Source organism: Saccopteryx bilineata, chromosome 11, assembly GCF_036850765.1.
Source record: "Saccopteryx bilineata isolate mSacBil1 chromosome 11, mSacBil1_pri_phased_curated, whole genome shotgun sequence".
Taxonomy (NCBI): Eukaryota; Metazoa; Chordata; class Mammalia; order Chiroptera; family Emballonuridae; genus Saccopteryx; species Saccopteryx bilineata.
The window spans coordinates 16,967,074-16,984,611 of NC_089500.1; the positions used below are offsets into that span (position 1 = coordinate 16,967,074).

The 17,538-nt window shown below is 44.0% G+C and overlaps 1 protein-coding gene across 1 annotated transcript in view; it reads left to right on the forward strand.

Moving 5' to 3' along the window:
- The window catches only part of MBD2 (methyl-CpG binding domain protein 2), a 75,196-nt gene extending 59,748 nt beyond the window's left edge, over positions 1 to 15,448 (forward strand). The window contains exons 4-7 of the mRNA XM_066246319.1: positions 7,048 to 7,138; positions 8,430 to 8,607; positions 12,286 to 12,424; positions 13,827 to 15,448. Of these exons, the coding sequence (XP_066102416.1) occupies positions 7,048 to 7,138; positions 8,430 to 8,607; positions 12,286 to 12,412 (396 nt within the window). The 3' untranslated portion in view covers positions 12,413 to 12,424; positions 13,827 to 15,448. The remainder of the gene's footprint in view (positions 1 to 7,047; positions 7,139 to 8,429; positions 8,608 to 12,285; positions 12,425 to 13,826) is intronic.
- The last annotated feature ends 2,090 nt before the right edge of the window (positions 15,449 to 17,538 follow it).

The window sequence follows — 17,538 nt, forward strand, 5'->3', positions numbered from 1 at the left end:
GTCCTAGGCGAGAGGCAGTCTGGCGGGGATGAGAGGAGGGAGAAGTTGAGTTTGAAGATTCTTGTAGTTACAGCAAGAAAACCCCAGCTGAAAATCTGGGAGGTTTGGGCAAATGTATATGTACATTATCAGTCTTCATTTGTGAATACTCCCCTTTCACAGTTGATTACTTTTTGTTTGGTTTATATTTAATAATTTTAATGAGATGACCAACTGCTGACAAAGTGCTCTTGTGCTAGAAGCCATGGGTGAAACTCAGTAGTAACATGATACTTGTTCTTTACTGGGCTTGGTCCAGGGCTTATAAAACCTCCTCCCTTAGTTTCCATCACCCTTTGAAAGTGTTTTTATTGTCCCAGTCCATAGGGTTGGAAGCTGGTATCGTGGCAGGTTAAGTTAGTTGTCCAACTTTAGAAAGCTAGTAAGTGAGCATAGGTCATCTGACTCTGAAGCCCAACTCCACACTCTCTGCTACTCAGAAGCTAACTCTTCCTGCTCACTGAACTGACCCTCAGGTTGAGGTCATGAGTATTCATCCAGAGGTCAATTTCTTTTCATCAGGGAACTTTTTAAAACACCACACATTAATGCTTCCTAAATTAGATATAATGGTGGAGGAAAATAATCCTGTTATATTTGATCTATGTGTTTTTCCATGTGTTCATGGAAACAGATATTAACTAAAATAGTATTCTTATATAAAAAATTTAAATGCCTTCAGTTAGTAAATCACGCCCTATCTCCTATTTTATGAAATATCTGCTGTCACTCCATTGTTAGTGTGATTTGTCTGAAAATGTTGTCTTGCAGTCGGGGTCTCAGCCTTTAATATTCATCCACCAAATAAAAATTTGGTGTTCAGTGTGGTTGATATTTGCAGTTAATGCTAAGAAAGAATATTTGCAGAGAATATGTAGTATATATTACATCAATTTTTTTTTTAAGAGACAGAGAGTCAAGAGAGATAGATAGGGACAGACAGACAGGAATGGAGAGAGATGAGAAGCATCAATCATCAGTTTTTCATTGTGAGACCTTAGTTGTTCATTGATTGCTTTCTTATATGTGCCTTGACCGCTGGCCTTCAGCAGACCAAGTAACTCCTTGCTCAGGCCAGCAACCTTGGGTCCAAGCTGGTGAGCTTTTGCTCAAACCAGATGAGCCCGCGCTCAAGCTGGCGACCTCGGGGTCTTGAACTTGGGTCTTCCACATCCCAGTCCAACGCTGTATCCATTGCGCCACCGCCTGGTCAGGCTACACCAATTCTTTAGTTTTTATCAAGTGTGCTATGTCAAATAATGGTTTGATATTTTCTTAAAACTCTGCCAGCTTTAGCCTAAATCTCTCATGAGCCTCAGTCTCCTAATTCTGCATGAGGAGGCAGGTGTTATAGCACAGGTCGCCTGCAGTTGGTGACTTACACAGAAGGTAACCGACTTAGTGGGTAAATGGATGAACTTACTTTCTTAGCATTTATTGATCTTTCAGCAGCCTATGGTTTTATGGACAGAAAGATCTTGTAGACCTAACACTGAGCCGGAAGTGCAAATGCTCTTCCAGCTTGTGTTGTTAAGATCAGGACTGGTCACACTGACCTGAGTTTTCATTCCAGCCGCACCACTGACTAATTGTGCAGCCTTTGGTAAGTGACTATAAGTGGGACGTAATACCTTCTTCCAAATGCCACAGGGAAGAGGGACTGAATTGCTGTACGTAAAGCACTTAGCGCAAATGCCAGGCCCTGGGGAGGGCCTGACGGGTAGGTGGCAGTTGTTCCCCTCCCCCTCCTCTTATTCCACCCAGAATATGACTGGGCAGAAAGAGAACTTTGGGTAAGCCCCTTTTTCTATTTCCCCTAAACAGTTTGGTATACTCTCAAATAAATATGCGTTAACCCCGGTCCTCCTGCAGTGAAAAATAGCAAGGCACATACCTTCCTCTACTCTGCAAGGACAGGATGGAGTAATTTTTTTTTTCTGAAGTTGGAAACGGGGAGGCAGTCAGACAGACTCCCGCATGCACCCGACCGGGATCCACCTGGCATGCCCACCAGGGTGCGATGCTCTGCCCATCTGGGGTGTCGCTCTGCTGCAATCAGAGCCATTCTAGCTCCTGAGGCAGAGGCCACAGAGCCATCCTCAGTGCCGGGACAAACTTTGCTCCAGTGGAGCCTTGGCTGTGGGAGGGGAAGAGAGAGACAGAGAGGAAGGAGAGGGGGAGGGGTGGAGAAGCAGATGGGCGCTTCTGTGTGCCCTGGCCAGGAATCAAACCCGGTACTCCCACATACCAGGCCGACTCTCTACCACTGAGCTAACTGGCCAGGGCTGGAGTAATATTTTTTATCTGCTGGTATAAGCAGTAATAAAGCTCAGATCCCGGTGATCAGCACACACCCGCTCCTTGTGTGCTCCGCCATTCTCTGAGCTTGAACCAGCCAGTCATCTGAGCTAAGGCCCTGGGCCTGCCCAGATTCACATAGATAGTCATGAAAATAACAAAATAAAACAAGCCTTTGAACACCGGACGTACTGACTGGAATCTCTGGAGCTGAGGCCTGCAAAGATAGACTTAAATAAGCCGCTCTGACCGTTCTTCTGCATAAAAACGGTTGGAAATGCTGGCTTGTCCACTCGGCCTTCCCTCCTGCCTTGGCTCAAGCTATTCTTTTGCTTGGAGTAGTCTTTTTTCCCCTCTACTGAATGTTTATGCATTTTTCAAGAGCTTCCTCTTCCTAAAAGCTGTCCCAGATTCTCCCAAATTGAAATTAATGTTCTACCTTCATTATTTCTTCCTTGTAAAGTTTTTGCTAGTTCTCCACCAGACAGTAAACTCCGGTGGGCAGTGATGACCAATTATCTGCATAACCAGCAGAATACTTTGCACATAACGGATACTAGAAGAGTATTTGTTTAATTTAGATTGATCCTCTAATTACTTCTTTCCCTAAACGATCCTGTCTGACCTCCCCAAATGCGTGAAAATTCCTTCGGGGTCCATATTATTAAGCTCTGGATGACGGGAACAGAATTAGTAATAACCACGACCAGCCTGAGTCCCCAGCACATCATAACGGGATGTGTTTGTGTACAGTTGCGAGGGTCTGTAATCTTCTTTCTTCCTCATTTTCTTGGAAATCCGTTGTCAGCAAGTTGAACAAATCCCTCAAAGCCCCAGTTAAATCTACAGCAGTGAAGAAAGGCTACCGTTGTATTCTGGGTTGGTTTGACTGTCAAGAAACTGATGATTTATCTTGCTAAAGAGCGGCTTCCTTTCCATACCGTCATGTTTGTCCTCTGGGACTCTTAAGACCAAGTACGGCTATGCCTCCACGATGTCACTGTGGGTCTTGCTATGTCTGCATGAGAAGCACCTCCAGGTTCAAGGAGATGGTTTCTCCCGAGCTCTCCTGCCTCAGTCATTGTTATTTTAGGCACTTTTGTGGTTTTGGATGAATATTAATTCCATCCTGGGCTTCTCTATCAACTGACTAGATAGGTCATTGCTCAGACCATTAGCAGCATAAAGTGACACACAGATGAGAGCTCTCCAGTTTTCTTACGGACTGGAGGCGGACAAAGTGAACAGGACCTGGAGGGTCTGATGAGTGGGGGATTAGACTAGGGGGGTCTCTCCAAATATTAAATCATTGCCCCTGAGAAACACTGCATTGGTGGTTTACCCTCACACCAGGCAGCAGGGTTACACTGAGGAAACCGGTGGATTTGGCAGGTGAGATCAGATTTTCAGGGGGTGGGTTAGGGTTTATGAAAGCAGTAGTGTTTCTGAAAGTGATAGAAGAGACTAGATGGCAGTCACAGAGGGGGGCTCCTTACAGAGTCAGGGAGACCCCTCTTTTTGGTATTTTTGTCTTTCGATTTATAATGGTTGGAGAAGTAATGCAATAGGAAGAACTGCATATAACCACAATTAATCACCTCAAAAAAAAAACATGGAATTCACAGATCGGGAAATCTTAAATTTTGGGAAAGGAAGACCTGTCCCCTTCTCTGCATCCCTCTAGAGCCACACAAGGCTTAAAGTGACCAGGGATAGTGAGGAAATTTGGTGAGAGTTGCTGACTTGTAGAGTAATTCGAGTGAACATTCCTGGGTGGGGGTTGGGCCTGAAGGAATAGAGACAGTGCATGTTGATCTTTCTTTGCTTCACTGGCTTGAAGAGAAAAAGAAAACGGTATTTGCATCTGCCTGGTAAGGTTTGTGTTTATAGAAATAAGAGTCCAAAGAATCCCTGGGCTGACCTTTCTTCCACCCTTAACCCCACAGTTCCTTCTTTTTTAGAAGATAATAGGAATTGAATCACAGGATCTGAAAGACCAGCTTCCTTCACTTAGCAGAATGCCTGTTCTATGTAAATTTAAAAAATATTTTAAAATGCAAAGAAACCTCCTCCTCAAAACAAATAAAAATATTTTAAAATGCAAAGAAACCTCCTCCTCAAAACAAATAAAAGGATGAATGTGGAGAAGGCGCATTAGGAACATGCCGTAGGGGTGTAAGCATGAGTTGTGAGCATTGTCTCGTGGAGACTGTTTCCGTGCTCACGGACCTTAGGGGAACGTGCCATAGGGGTGTAAGTGTGAGCTGTGAGCATTGTCCTGTGGAGACTGTTTCCGTGCTCACGGACCTTAGGGGAACGTGCCGTAGGGGTGTAAGTGTGAGCTGTGAGCATTGTCTCGTGGAGACTGTTTCTGTGCTCGTGGACCTCAGGGAGCTTCTTAGTTCTGGGCTGAGGGGAGGACTGTGGTGACCTTGACCAGTTAAAGGCTGTCTTCTCAAACCCGCCTCCTTGCCTTTTCTGACCTTTCCCCTTCCTTCACCTCCTTTGGGGGGTTGCAATTGAAGAAATGTATACATATGCACGTGTACAAACGCAAATACCATGTATCTGCATTTTCATGGTAAGAACATCTGTTATAAAGAGGTCATTCATGCATGTCAGATTCAACTTCAGATTCAATGGAGGGCTTTCTGGTCAGTGGTGGTACCAGGGGCTGGAGTCTAGAGCCTTACATTCGTTTTCTCAATCCATGGTTTCTTTTGCAAAATTTTCCTTCCTTAGTTTTTTTCATTGTTTTCCTTTGAATTAATAGGAATTTAAAATTACGAATTAAAAATTACAGAATGTAAAAAATTTAACTTTGGATATTTTAGAATTGGAACTTTTAGGTGTAAAATATTAATCATACTGTATATAATTTTCATTTTCCTAGTGTTGATTTATTTTTTGGAAATTAAATTATATATTATATATATAATTTTATTTTAAAAGTATTTAATGTCATACTGCTTCTTCTGCATGTTTTCATTAGAAATTAACTGGCTCTTGTTTTCCTTGTCTTATTCTGTAATTGTGATATCCAAAGCTTAGATGCTGTTATTGCCCTAGGACAAAATAGAAAGCATGCAGATTTTCTTAGGACATTTAGCATCCATCAGTTACAACCTCCACCTAACTATTTTTCATTTGTGATGATTAATATATTTGTGTCCTCTTACATATTGACCACTTATTCAGCTGATGATGGGATTTGTAGGGATTTGTAAGGAAGTCCCACCATTTACCAGAGCTCTTCAAAGGCGAGTGGACCTTTCTGTTGCAGGTTGCTCTTGGTACTAGCATCGGGGTTATTGTAAATTCAGCATAATACTATTCTGCCAGAATTACAATTATTTTACTGTATCTCCTCATTTGTCGGGGGGGGGGGGCAATTACCTGATACTTTTTATAAACCTGGAAGTCAGAATTAGAAGCCGGAAGAGGCCTAAGAATGGTCAAAATTTACAAAAAGTAAACATAATGAACCTTATGTTTACGCTGTGACAGGAGGTGCTTTGCATGCACCCTTGTTGAATCCCACGATAATCTTACATGGTAGTTGTTGCTGCCACAGTGCACAGAAAAGGACATAGAAGCCTCTGAAGTTAGAGTCCTTGTCCAAGGACCTCTGTCTAGAGCTGCGGTATAAACGTGGGTTTCTGTGTCCCTCAGGATCCTCACTCCGAGGCCAGTTCTCCCATACTTAGTCATTCTCACGAACATTTTTTCAATACCCACTGTGTGACAGGCCTTGGGTTTCCCAGATTAAAGACAGATACACAGAGTCCTAGGGAATTCCTTTATCTGCTTTTGGGCTGCAGTAGATATGAACCAGACTAGAAAAAGATGAAGGCTTGCGGACAAAGATGCTCTGTTACCTATTGTTGCACCCAGGGCAGGAGCTCAGAGAACATGCTGCGTGTTTAGTGACAGCAGTGAGCAGTAGCAGCTGACGGGGAGGGAGCGTGAAGGATAGAGGGATATGAGCTCAGACAGCAGGACGGCGTGGGCTGTTCAGAGTTGGACTAAGCAGCTGTATGCTCAGTAGCCCCATGGGGTAGGAAGAGCGTCTGTGTGCTCAGACGCCAGAGCGATGACCTGCGGCAGCCGAGTGGCCAAGGTGACCGGGCCCTGCGCAGCAGGGAGGCGGTCACTTATGAAAGGGGCATCTGTTTAAAAAGAGCAAGGGAGTGTGTAAAACATTTTAGAAAAGTTTCCATAAGAAATGGCCTCCCCTCACTAAAGTATGCTAATGGGCTAAACTCCAGTGTTGGGAAAATCACATAGTTGGAGAGCTCTTTCCCTAATGATGCTGGAGAAAGAGGCATTACATAATGTAATTTGTTTTCTTTCCCCTGATAAAACAGAACATGATATTTTCATGCCAAACAAATCTTTACAAATTTAAGCTCTCTTTTTTGAAAGAGACCTTATAAAGAACTATATATAGTATACATAATCTATAGTACTGTAACAGGTGAATAGGTTGCATAAAATAACAAAATACCATTTTTTGAGGAATATAATTTGAAAGAGTTATGATGTGATGAAGTAATTCCTATCTGGAGTACCATTTAGCCTTTTGTAAGGAAATGTATGGGACAATTAGGAAACAATTGAAATGATTTCAACTTCATTATTCAACAGCATCGATGCGCTACTTGCTTGTTCCGAGAATGTATCCATTAACGGTGATGTTTTGCCTTACAGCTTTTCTGGGAGAAGAGGCTACAAGGACTTAGTGCATCAGATGTAACAGAACAAATTATAAAAACCATGGAACTACCTAAAGGTCTTCAAGGTATTATCTGAGTTCAGCTGAGCAGCGCCCAGTGTGTGCCAGGCTCTGTGTCAGATGCCACGGGGTCAGTGATTGGAGACACGGCCTCCTTCCCTTGGGGCGATGGGCCGCCTTGCAGGATGACCTGGCTCCTGTGTTTTAGTAAAGCCAGGGGGTACACGTGAAACGCTGTGTGCTGCAGGGATGCTTCAGGGCACTTATTACCTAAGAACTTTTTTTTCCTGTGTAAAAATGTCAGCCTCAGGTTAAGTTTCTCATATAAATTAACCCCTGTGTCGCTTTTAGAACCAAATGCAGCTGAGAGGCAGAATTTCCCAAGCCACTTGCACCAAGCAGCATCGGGCCCCACCCAGCACTTGTTCTTTCTTTCTCTTCTGGAAGGGATGGCTAGCAGTTCCCCCTCTGCCTCTCCCTCCACAGACTGTGGCAGAAAGCGGTGGGAATGGACGCACCTCTGTCCAGGAACAGCAGCGAGTGGGATCTGGGTGGAAACTCAGCTGCTCTGTGTCTGTCATATCATGTTAACTCCAAGTTCAAGAGAAGCAGTGCTTTTCCAGTATGAGAACGTCCAAATCTTGATGTACTGTGGATTGCTTAAAAGTCCTCACAATTCATGGTTAGAATATTGTCACATCCTTCTCTGTTGGAAATTGCTTTAACTGGTTTTACAAGTTTATGACTTTAAACAATGTATTTAAATGTGGCCATAGGAGCCAGACTCCTAAAAGTAGTCAAGGTATGCGATTATTAAATAAATCTGTTCACTTGGAATTTTGTTAGGTATTTGGAAAAACGGTTAGAGCTGCAGGTGCAGCATGCTGGCATTGGCTTCTCCTTTGAAGTCTTGAAACAAAGAGGATAAGTGTTGTGATATTGCTAGGCATTAATGTTAAAACTAGGAGAAACTATTCCAGGCATAGTTTAGGAATACATTAATAGGAATACTTAAGCATAGTACAATATATCTTTAGAAGGGACCTGGATCATTAAAATAATTGACCTTGCCTGAGGACATGTAGCCAACTTTTAAAAAGTTTAGAAAAAATTTTGGAAAATGTATTTTAAAAGTTAAATGTTTTATTGAAATGCTCAGTTATTTTGTCACTTTTTCTTTCATACTTATTTTTTGGTGTATAAAAACTATTAAATAGATATAAAATCCTTTAGCTGCTTTGGCTTATATTAGTTTTAAATACTACACGATCAAATGAATATAAAAAGTACCAGTTGTTTTTGGTTTGCTTAGCACAACTAGAAATGTCCTTTGACAAGTACCTACTTCTTATTGCAGGAGTTGGTCCAGGTAGCAATGACGAGACCCTTTTATCTGCTGTCGCCAGTGCTTTGCACACAAGCTCTGCGCCCATCACAGGACAAGTCTCCCCTGCTGTGGAAAAGAACCCCGCTGTTTGGCTTAACACATCTCAACCCCTCTGCAAAGCTTTCATTGTCACAGACGAAGACATTAGGTAAGGCAGTTGGACATAACTTCAGAAAGTTCTTTTTTACATTTGGTAAATTGTATGCTGCCTTTTGGGTCCAGGGGCCCATTAGTGGTGAATCGGTAGGAAAGTTATGTGTGTGTGTGCCTGCAGAGCTTTTGTGACAGCAGTGGAAGGCAGTGTAGGACCCTTAAATCAACACGTGCTGAAGTTCAAGTGTTGCAGAGAAGGGAATCATCGTCGCAGTCATGTCCAAAGGACAAGTCAGTTGTCCTCTCCAGTATCTTCTGCAGTTAAGCGTTCTTCCTTTCATTCAGTTATGCCTTTTCTGACTGTTCCCTGCATTGGTTTGTGTGCAAAATCAGTCTCTATAAAGCAAATAATAGCCATCCATGCAGCTTTCAGCTCAGCTGTGGTTTCAAAGTTCAGTTTACTTTATTTTGATTATGTTAACCCTTTATCTTGGTTTAGAGATAGCTTTCTCTCTATTTCACCTTGTTTCAAGGAAGGATTTATGGTGGCTCTGGATAAAAAGAGAGAGGTAGACACCGACACTGTCTCCCTCATGGTAAAGCCCAGTGAGCTGCACGGGAAGCAGAGTAGAGGGAAGCAGGGAGACGGCTGGGAGGCGGTGAGGGCACAAGCTGCAGCTCTCCACGTCTTCCACGTCTTCCACCTAGTCTGAGGCCGGGCCACGAACTAGGGTTAGCAGCTACTAGTGAAAGGAAAGCATACGACTCAAACTCATAATGCCTAGAAAGCATGAGCAAACCCCTGCTCGGGAGAAGCTACTCTATTCCAGATACTAAGACCGCAGAGACATTCTGATAAGGACTTGTGAACTTGTCTCTTGTCATGATAATGTAGTTTACTGTATTTTGTTTTAAAACAGGGCATTGTGTTGTATGCTGCGCTGTTTCTGTCCTCTGAATGTAAATCAGAAACTGGTCTGGGTATTATTCTTAGATAAAACCAGCAGAGGGCACTTTTGAATCATAAATTTAAAAATGTGTTTTATATTTGTATTTTATTTCTAAATTCATAAAAGTTAACATGAGAGTGTTTTTAAATACATGTGTCTAGCCAGGTTTATAATTGGGTGTAAACCTTTTTGGATTTACAAAGATGTGAAGTGGTTCAAACTTGCATTCATTCAGATGACTTGATTACCTAGAATTAATTTAATTTAATTAATTTTTTGTTCAGTGAGAAGAGGGGAGGCAGAGAGACAGATCCCTGCATGCACCTTGACCGGGATCCACCCAGCAAGCCCACTAAGGGGCAGTGCTCTACCCATCTGGGGTGTTGCTCTGTTGCTCAGCAACTAAGCTCTTCTTTTTTTTTTTTTTTTTTTGTATTTTTCTGAAGCTGGAAACGGGGAGAGACAGTCAGATAGACTCCTGCATGCGCCCGACCGGGATCCACCCGGCACGCCCACCAAGGGCGACGCTCTGCCCACCAGGGGGTGTCGCTCTGCGGAGACCAGAGCCACTCTAGCGCCTGGGGCAGAGGCCAAGGAGCCATCCCCAGCGCCCGGGCCATCGTTGCTCCAATGGAGCCTCGGCTGCGGGAGGGGAAGAGAGAGACAGAGAGGAAGGAGGGGGGGTGGAGAAGCAAATGGGCGCTTCTCCTGTGTGCCCTGGCCTGGAATCGAACCCAGATCCCCCGCACGCCAGGCTGACACTCTACCGCTGAGCCAACCGGCCAGGGCCTAACTAAGCTCTTCTTAGGGCTTGAGACAGAGGCCATGGAGCCATCCTCAGTGCCCAGGGCCAATTCACTCCAATTGAGCCATGACTGCAGGAGGGAAAGAGAGAGATAGAGAGAGGAGAAGCAAGAGGGGTAGTGGTGGAGAAACAGATAGATGCTTCTCCTGTGTGCCCTGACTGGGAATTGAACCCGGGACATCCACACACTGGGCTGACACTACCACTGAGGCAACCCGGCCAAGGCTGATTATCTAGAATTTATGATCAGCGTTGTTTTTTTAAGAAAAACAAAAGGTAAAACCAGGGAGAGGAATCAGCTTGCTATTTTGATTATTCTTACCCTCCAGGAAGGAAGTTACTCAGGAGACAAGTTATTTTCTGTCTTACAATGAGTAATCAGCAGGATTTCACCAGGTCATTGTGGGTGTTGACTGATGTTGTCTGAGTGATAGGCTGGGAATGCTGATGGCTCCAACTCCAGATCTTCTGATAGTAGAGGAAGCTGTCTCAAAGCCAGATAGGGACAATGTCCTTTTAGGGGAACCTTGTTTAACAAATTGCCCGTTTGACCTAATTGTCATAAAACAGAAATTATGAAGCAAACATTTCTTGTTGAATTAGTACAGGTTCAAAATAAATTACTGCAAATGAAATTGTTGCCCTTTCTCCAATGGTGTAGCCAATATCTTATTTATATTAAACCTTTAATTAAAGATCTCAACATTAAATATATACTTTTTCAGCATCTTTGATAAGATTCTCATCCTTGGGTATATCCTTGTTTTCTAATACCGAGTAACAAATTCTCATAAACTTAGCAGCTTGAAACAAGACCCATTTCTAGCTCCCAGTTCCATGGGTCTATAGTCTGGGCTGGCAGGACTAGGTTCTCTGCCCGGCCTTTCGAGGCTAAAATCAGTGTCTGCGGGACCGATTTCCTTCTGGAGCCTGGGCTCTCCTTTCAAGCTCCAGTGGTTGTGCCCGAGTTCATTTGCCGATAGTTGCAGGACTGTGGCCCCTGTTGTCTTGTGAGATGGGGGACGTTTCAGCAGTTAGAGGCTGATGGCAGTTCCTTGGCCCATGGGTCTCGCCATATTCCCTCTCCAGCTTTCAGAAAGGGCCGGCACTTTTTGAGGGCTCTTATTAGGTCAGACCCTCAGTGATAATCTTTTTTGACTGACTCAAGGTCAGTTGATGAGTAACCTAATCGTGGAGTTTTATCCCATCATATTCACAAGGTCTGCCTGCCCTTAAGGGAAGTGAATTATGGGTTAGGACAGGGGGCAACTGGGGGGCTGTGTTAGAATTCTGCCTTTCCCTGCGGACAAATGCTTTCATTTTAGCTTTCACAAATGTGGGAAATAGTTCTCAAGATGAGAGAGAATCAGTGCAGATATTAAAGTCTAAGATATGGTACTCCAGCCAAAAGTACCATCACTCCATTTTCCTTTTCTTCCTAATGTGATTACTCTAGGGCAGTGTGCACAGTCTCATGCTCTATTATTAGGAGTGAGAGACTGGCAATGCGACCGATATGTCATTTGTCATAAACCTTGAGTCACTGAGCCGGAGGCAAGACTAAATATATAAGAAATAAACAATGCGTTCTTCTTGACCTTGCTGCACTACATGAAAATCTGTTGAACTCCAATTTCTTTTAATATGACAGAAGCTACAGAGCTCAGACCAACTCAGTGTCAGCCTCCCTCTTTTTGAAAATTCATTTAAAAAGTGGAAGTCTATACCTTTTAACTATGCTACTTTCAGAATGTAATAAAGATGATGTAATACAAAGTTTTTGTGTCTACACAATACATGTTAATGTACTACCTTGGAGGTAGTAACATGAGGTAAAGAGACATGTGGGCTGGAACACATATATGCAATATATACATGTTTTTCTCATGATTTTGAAAGAAAGATAAACTTTAGTAGCAATTTCATATTTCTATTACGTGCCCAATGACCCATGTCTTTCCATTTTATTGTTAAAAAGGAAACAGGAAGAGCGAGTCCAACAGGTGCGTAAGAAATTGGAAGAAGCCCTGATGGCAGACATCTTGTCACGAGCTGCTGATACAGAGGAGATGGATATTGAATTGGACAGTGGAGATGAAGCTTAAGAATCTGATCAGGTGAGCTAGCCTAACACCAGAGACAGAGAGAGACATGAAACTTAAGATGTTTTTTCCCCATGCTTTTGCCTTCTGTCGCCTGCCTCCGCAGGGAGGAATGCGCTTCCCCTTTGCACAGCCCTGCGTGAGCTCTGCGTGGCCCCCGTCGGGGGTCAGGGGCCAGAGGAGCCCTGCAGCCCTGTTCTCACATGTGAAGGGCTCACAGCCCTGCGTGAGCTCTGCGTGGCCCCCGTCGGGGGTCAGGGGCCAGAGGAGCCCTGCAGCCCTGTTCTCACATGGGAAGGGCTCACAGCCCTGCAGCCACTTGTCAGGGACCTGGCCTCCTTTATCAGTGATGGGGAGACCTCCACGGTGTCCTCGGAGAGAAGCAGGGGAAGAAGAAAAGGACTAGCCGGAAGGGAGGAGTGAGCACAGGAGGTGGAGGTGGCTGTCCTCTCCCCCACACTGGCTTTCTGGGGTTTTTCGTCCCCCCTTTAAAGTGATGGCTGTCAAGTAGGTAGGAAATTCTCCCTTCTTCTAGATTCTCTCCAGCACAGATTTGATGCTGGGAGCTTGAGGACATTTTAAATAACAATAAATAGTTTACCTTAAAAAAGAAATTCATATTTTGATTCTGTCCTCATCGTCATAATGAGTTTCATGGACTTTGTTCACTGAGTCTCTTTAAATGATGGCATTCAAATCTCCAGGTGTTTATGTGGCATCTTGCTTCCTGCTTCTGTCTTGCTTCTTTCTGGCAGGCCTTGTCCTACTTTCTGTCACTCATGGCTAATTATTTGTGTCCTTTGAAGTCAAAACTGAGGAGAGGAGAGAAAAAAGAATAAAAAAGGGGAGGGGGAGAGGGAGGGAGGGAGGGAGGGGGAGATAGTGAGACAGAGAGAGAGAGAGAGAGAGAGAAGGAGGAGTAAGGGAGGGAAAGAGTACAGTGAGTTACAGAGCTGGAACCCCATCATTGGCTTGGAACCCGTCCTCCTTTTCCTCTCAGTCTGGGGACATGCACCTCGTGTCCTGACAGTCATCCTGGCATTCAGTGCTAGGCTTGTGGACGCACTGATGGACAGGACCACAAGTTTCTGTGCGCACAGAACCTCACAGTGGAGTCCTAGTAAATAAACGCTCATACAGCTATAAACAGCAATTTAAAGGCCCTGTGAGTTGCTGGCTGGGGAACTGACGTGATGTGAGGGCCCGCAGAGCCTCCCTGAGGAAGGGGCATTTCTTTAAGCCTGAAAGATGAGGGCGTGGTGAGCAGTTTTTATGTACAATGCGCCATAGCTAAATGCTGATCAAGGTTTTAAAAATGTGGTGCTAAGTGAAATTTAACCTCTAATTACTCTTCAAGTTTGCTGACCTCACCTGAGAAATCACTGAATTACTTACATTTGTTTGCTTTTCTTTACAGGTAACTTTCAGCCGACCTTCCCCAAGAGCAAATTCCTAGAATTGAACCAAAACGTTTCCACTGGGTTTTGCCTGTAAGAGAAAAAAAATGTACCCGAGCACATAGAGCTTTTTAATAGCACTAACCAATGCCTTTTTAGATGTATTTTTGATGTATATATCTATTATTCAAAAAAAATGATGTTTATTTTGAGTCCTAGGACTTAAAATTAGTCTTTTGTAATATCGAGCAGGACCCGTCAGGTGAAGCTGAGCTTTGAATGAGCTTTGGATGCCAGGTGCAATCTACTGGAAATGTAGCACTTATAAGAAATGTTTGTTTCCCCAGTTTTAATATGAATGGATCAGGAGTACCAAATAAATTTCCCAGTGAAAGATTATTGTGACTTCGCTGTATATAAACAGATTTTTATACTTTATTCAAAGAGGACATCTGTACATTCTTCCATCATCACTGTAAAGACAAATAAATGATTCTATTCACAGACCGATTGGGATTTTTCTGTTAAAGGACATTTACAATCAACTGTCTGTCCTTAGATTCTTGATTCCCATTCAGCTGTGACCCCTGGGCGGTAGGTTTGAAATGGAGGTGGTAGGAGGTAGTTTGTACATTGGCAATAGGCCTCCAGCTGTAGTGAGAATGGCTGCACCAGAATTCTTACGTTGTCATCTAGCGTGTGTCATTTTCCCCCTTTTGCCGGTGACTAGTACTTCTGTCAGTTCTGTAAAAATAAGTCATTTTCTTCCTTTGGGTAGGAATGAGGCACACTGGTACCCTTCGATGTCACTGGATGCCCATGCTGTTGTTTTTTCCCAGATCATTTTGCATTTTCTGATGTCCGCTAGCTTCCCTAGTTGACAGGTGCAGGTCAGACCCTTTGCCACAGAGAGACTCAGCGTTCTAGGCAGCACTGCTTAATGAACCAGGTTATAGTATGTCACTAGTCAGGACCCAGCCTCGAAAGTATTAATTTTTCTTTCTGTTAATAAGTGTAACTTCATTACCACTTAAATTCCTTGATATCTAATTACTAAAATTGGCATAGTGTTACTGAATTTTACAAGTCAAAACACGATTAAGTTAGTCTGATGCCAAGGAAAGGAGGCAGTGGTTTTGAGTAAATTTAAGTGCATTTGGAGAAATAGAGCAAAAATATCTTTCTATAGGTTGGGTTTCTATACTCTTTCACTCTGAATTCTTTTAAAATTAGACCCAGAAATGATGTGGTCAAGGATGTGACCAAGTCTATGTGAGTGTCTCTTGTACATTTGATTACCACTCCCTCCAACCCCCTTCAGCACCCAGGACGGACCAGAAGAGAAAGTAGAATAATATGTAACTAGCTGGCCTTGGGCTGCTGTCTCTGTGGCCCTTATGCTAAATTACATAAGTAGGCACTTCTTGGAATTCCTGTTTTTCATTCAGCTTTGATCTCTGGGCCTCAGACCACCAAGGTCCTTGGAGCAGCCCTGCTGGTGGATGAGCAGGGACACTCGCAGACTCGGGGAAGGCTGTTGGCAGAGGGGAACTGTTCTGGGCCCGACAGACTGCCCCCATGGGGGCCTCAGTGGGGAGTTCATGTTGATCTCTTTTTAAGAACTGGCGCGATCAGTTAGAAAGATGTCCAAAAGCTTCCCTTAGCCTCTCCTAAGTCCATGGTTCTTCATCTGTAATCAGGCTTGGGGTAACTTCATTTTCGTGGTCATACGTTCTTTTTACAAATCAGTCCAATCAAAACATTCATGCTTTTATTAACAACTTTTGTAAAAGCAGAAACACAATGTGCACACATGCAAAACTTTAATCTTGTTCTTACAGTCTTTGCTCAGGTAGAGAACAGGAATGAAAACCATTACATGGTGTCCAACTGGGGATTGTCTCCTAAGTCTGGGCATTTCCAATATTCCCACAGGGTGACACTCCCCACATGAAATTCCTCATCTTATCCCCACACACCTGTCACCATCTTGCATTCCCTAGCACCTGTAAAAGCCAGTCGTGTGAGGCGGTTGCCCAGGGCGGAAGCCGGGCGTGGTCCCAGATGCCATCCTCTGCCACCATGCCCCGTCTGGCCTGTTAGAACCAGGAGCCACCCTGCTTGGTTCTGTGCCCCTCCGTCCCGCACTCTGCTTCATGCGATCTCTTCTCCTCCCCTGCACTTTCAATGGGTTTCTTTCAAACAATAATTTCTTTTTCCTGCCCCTTCCCTCTCCCTCTCCTCTTCTCTCTCCCCTCTCCCCTCTCCCCTCTCCCCTCTCCCCTCTCCCCTCTCCCCTCTCCCCTCTCCCCTCTCCCCTCTCCCCTCTCCCCTCTGCCCTCTCCATCTCCCTTCTCTCCATAGAGTCATCAGAATAGTCCTCAAAGCAAACGTGACTGTATCATGTCCCTGTTCACAATCCCTCACTTATCTGTATATAGTGTTTAGAATAACTTTTAAGAGCGAGCACTTTGAAATGAAGAGAACCTGTGTTTGAACCCTGGTTTGCCATGCGTGTGACTTGTCAGGTTACCCAATCTCCTTAAGCTTGTTCCTCATCGGTGACTTAGGAATAATAATACCTACCTCGTAGAGTCATTGTGAGGACGCAATGGGATGCTGTTTGTAAGGTGGTTGGCACAGTGCGGGTGTATCGGGAGTGCTCCTGTTGGAGCACCTTGCTGTGAGCCCTGCAGGTGTCCCTGTTGTCACTTCCAAGAGGCATTTGTTGATAATCCTAACTACTCTCACCTCTGCCCCCAAGATACTTACTTTCTGCCTCGGCACTCTGTTTATTTCCTTCAGTGAAATCTTCTAAATCTGTATTTTATTTATTTGTTGGCTTTTTGTCTATCTCTACTAGAATGTGAGCTCCAAGAGAGCAGGGGTGTGTGTGTCTGTCTTGGTCCCTGTTACAAGCCCGGCACTTAGCCTCGTGCCTGGCACACGAGCTCAGTAGGCGTTTGTTGAATAAATGGAAGGATGATCAAAAGGCTCTTCACAATCTGATCTCCACCTACTTGTCCAGCTCCCGCTGCATTTACCCCCTTGCACCTTTGGCTCCAGAAAAACGGCACAGCCTGCTCCATCCAAGTGCCCCGTGGGCCTCTGTCTGTGCAACTGTCATTCCCTTTGCCTGCCCATCTATCTGTCAAATTCCCAGTCATTGGTCAGTTTCAGCTCAGCGGCTGCCTCCTCTGTGAAGCTGTCCCTGATTTCTTCAGGCAGATGATCTTTTTCCTTTTTCCACTCTGTAAATACCTCCATGGAAGCACTTGACTGTACTGTATTGTAATTTTTTTTGGCACATTTGTTTCTACTATGAGACTGTAAGCACTGTGAAAGCAGAGGTTGTATCTTTTCATCCTAATGACCCCGGAGCCTAGCATAGTGCCTGGCACATAACAGTTTGTCATAAATATTTGTTGATTGGTTTTGTGAATGAACAAAACATCTTGCAGTTGGAAAAGTGTTGCAAGTCTGTATTGTCAAGGAGAGGAATGCCCCTGGTGGCTTCAAGTCAAGTAATATAAGTCTTCATAAATGATTACAAAAGATCAAAGAGTTTTGTGATCTCTCAGATGCTACAACGTCCAAAATAAATATTTGCACTATTAGTATTTCCATAGTAAATGCTATGCGAAAATGTACAGCAATAAATTTTGAAGCTTTAAAAATGTTTGTGTAAGTAATCTTCAGTGACTTGATCTGGGAAGGGCTTGTCCGGCCTGT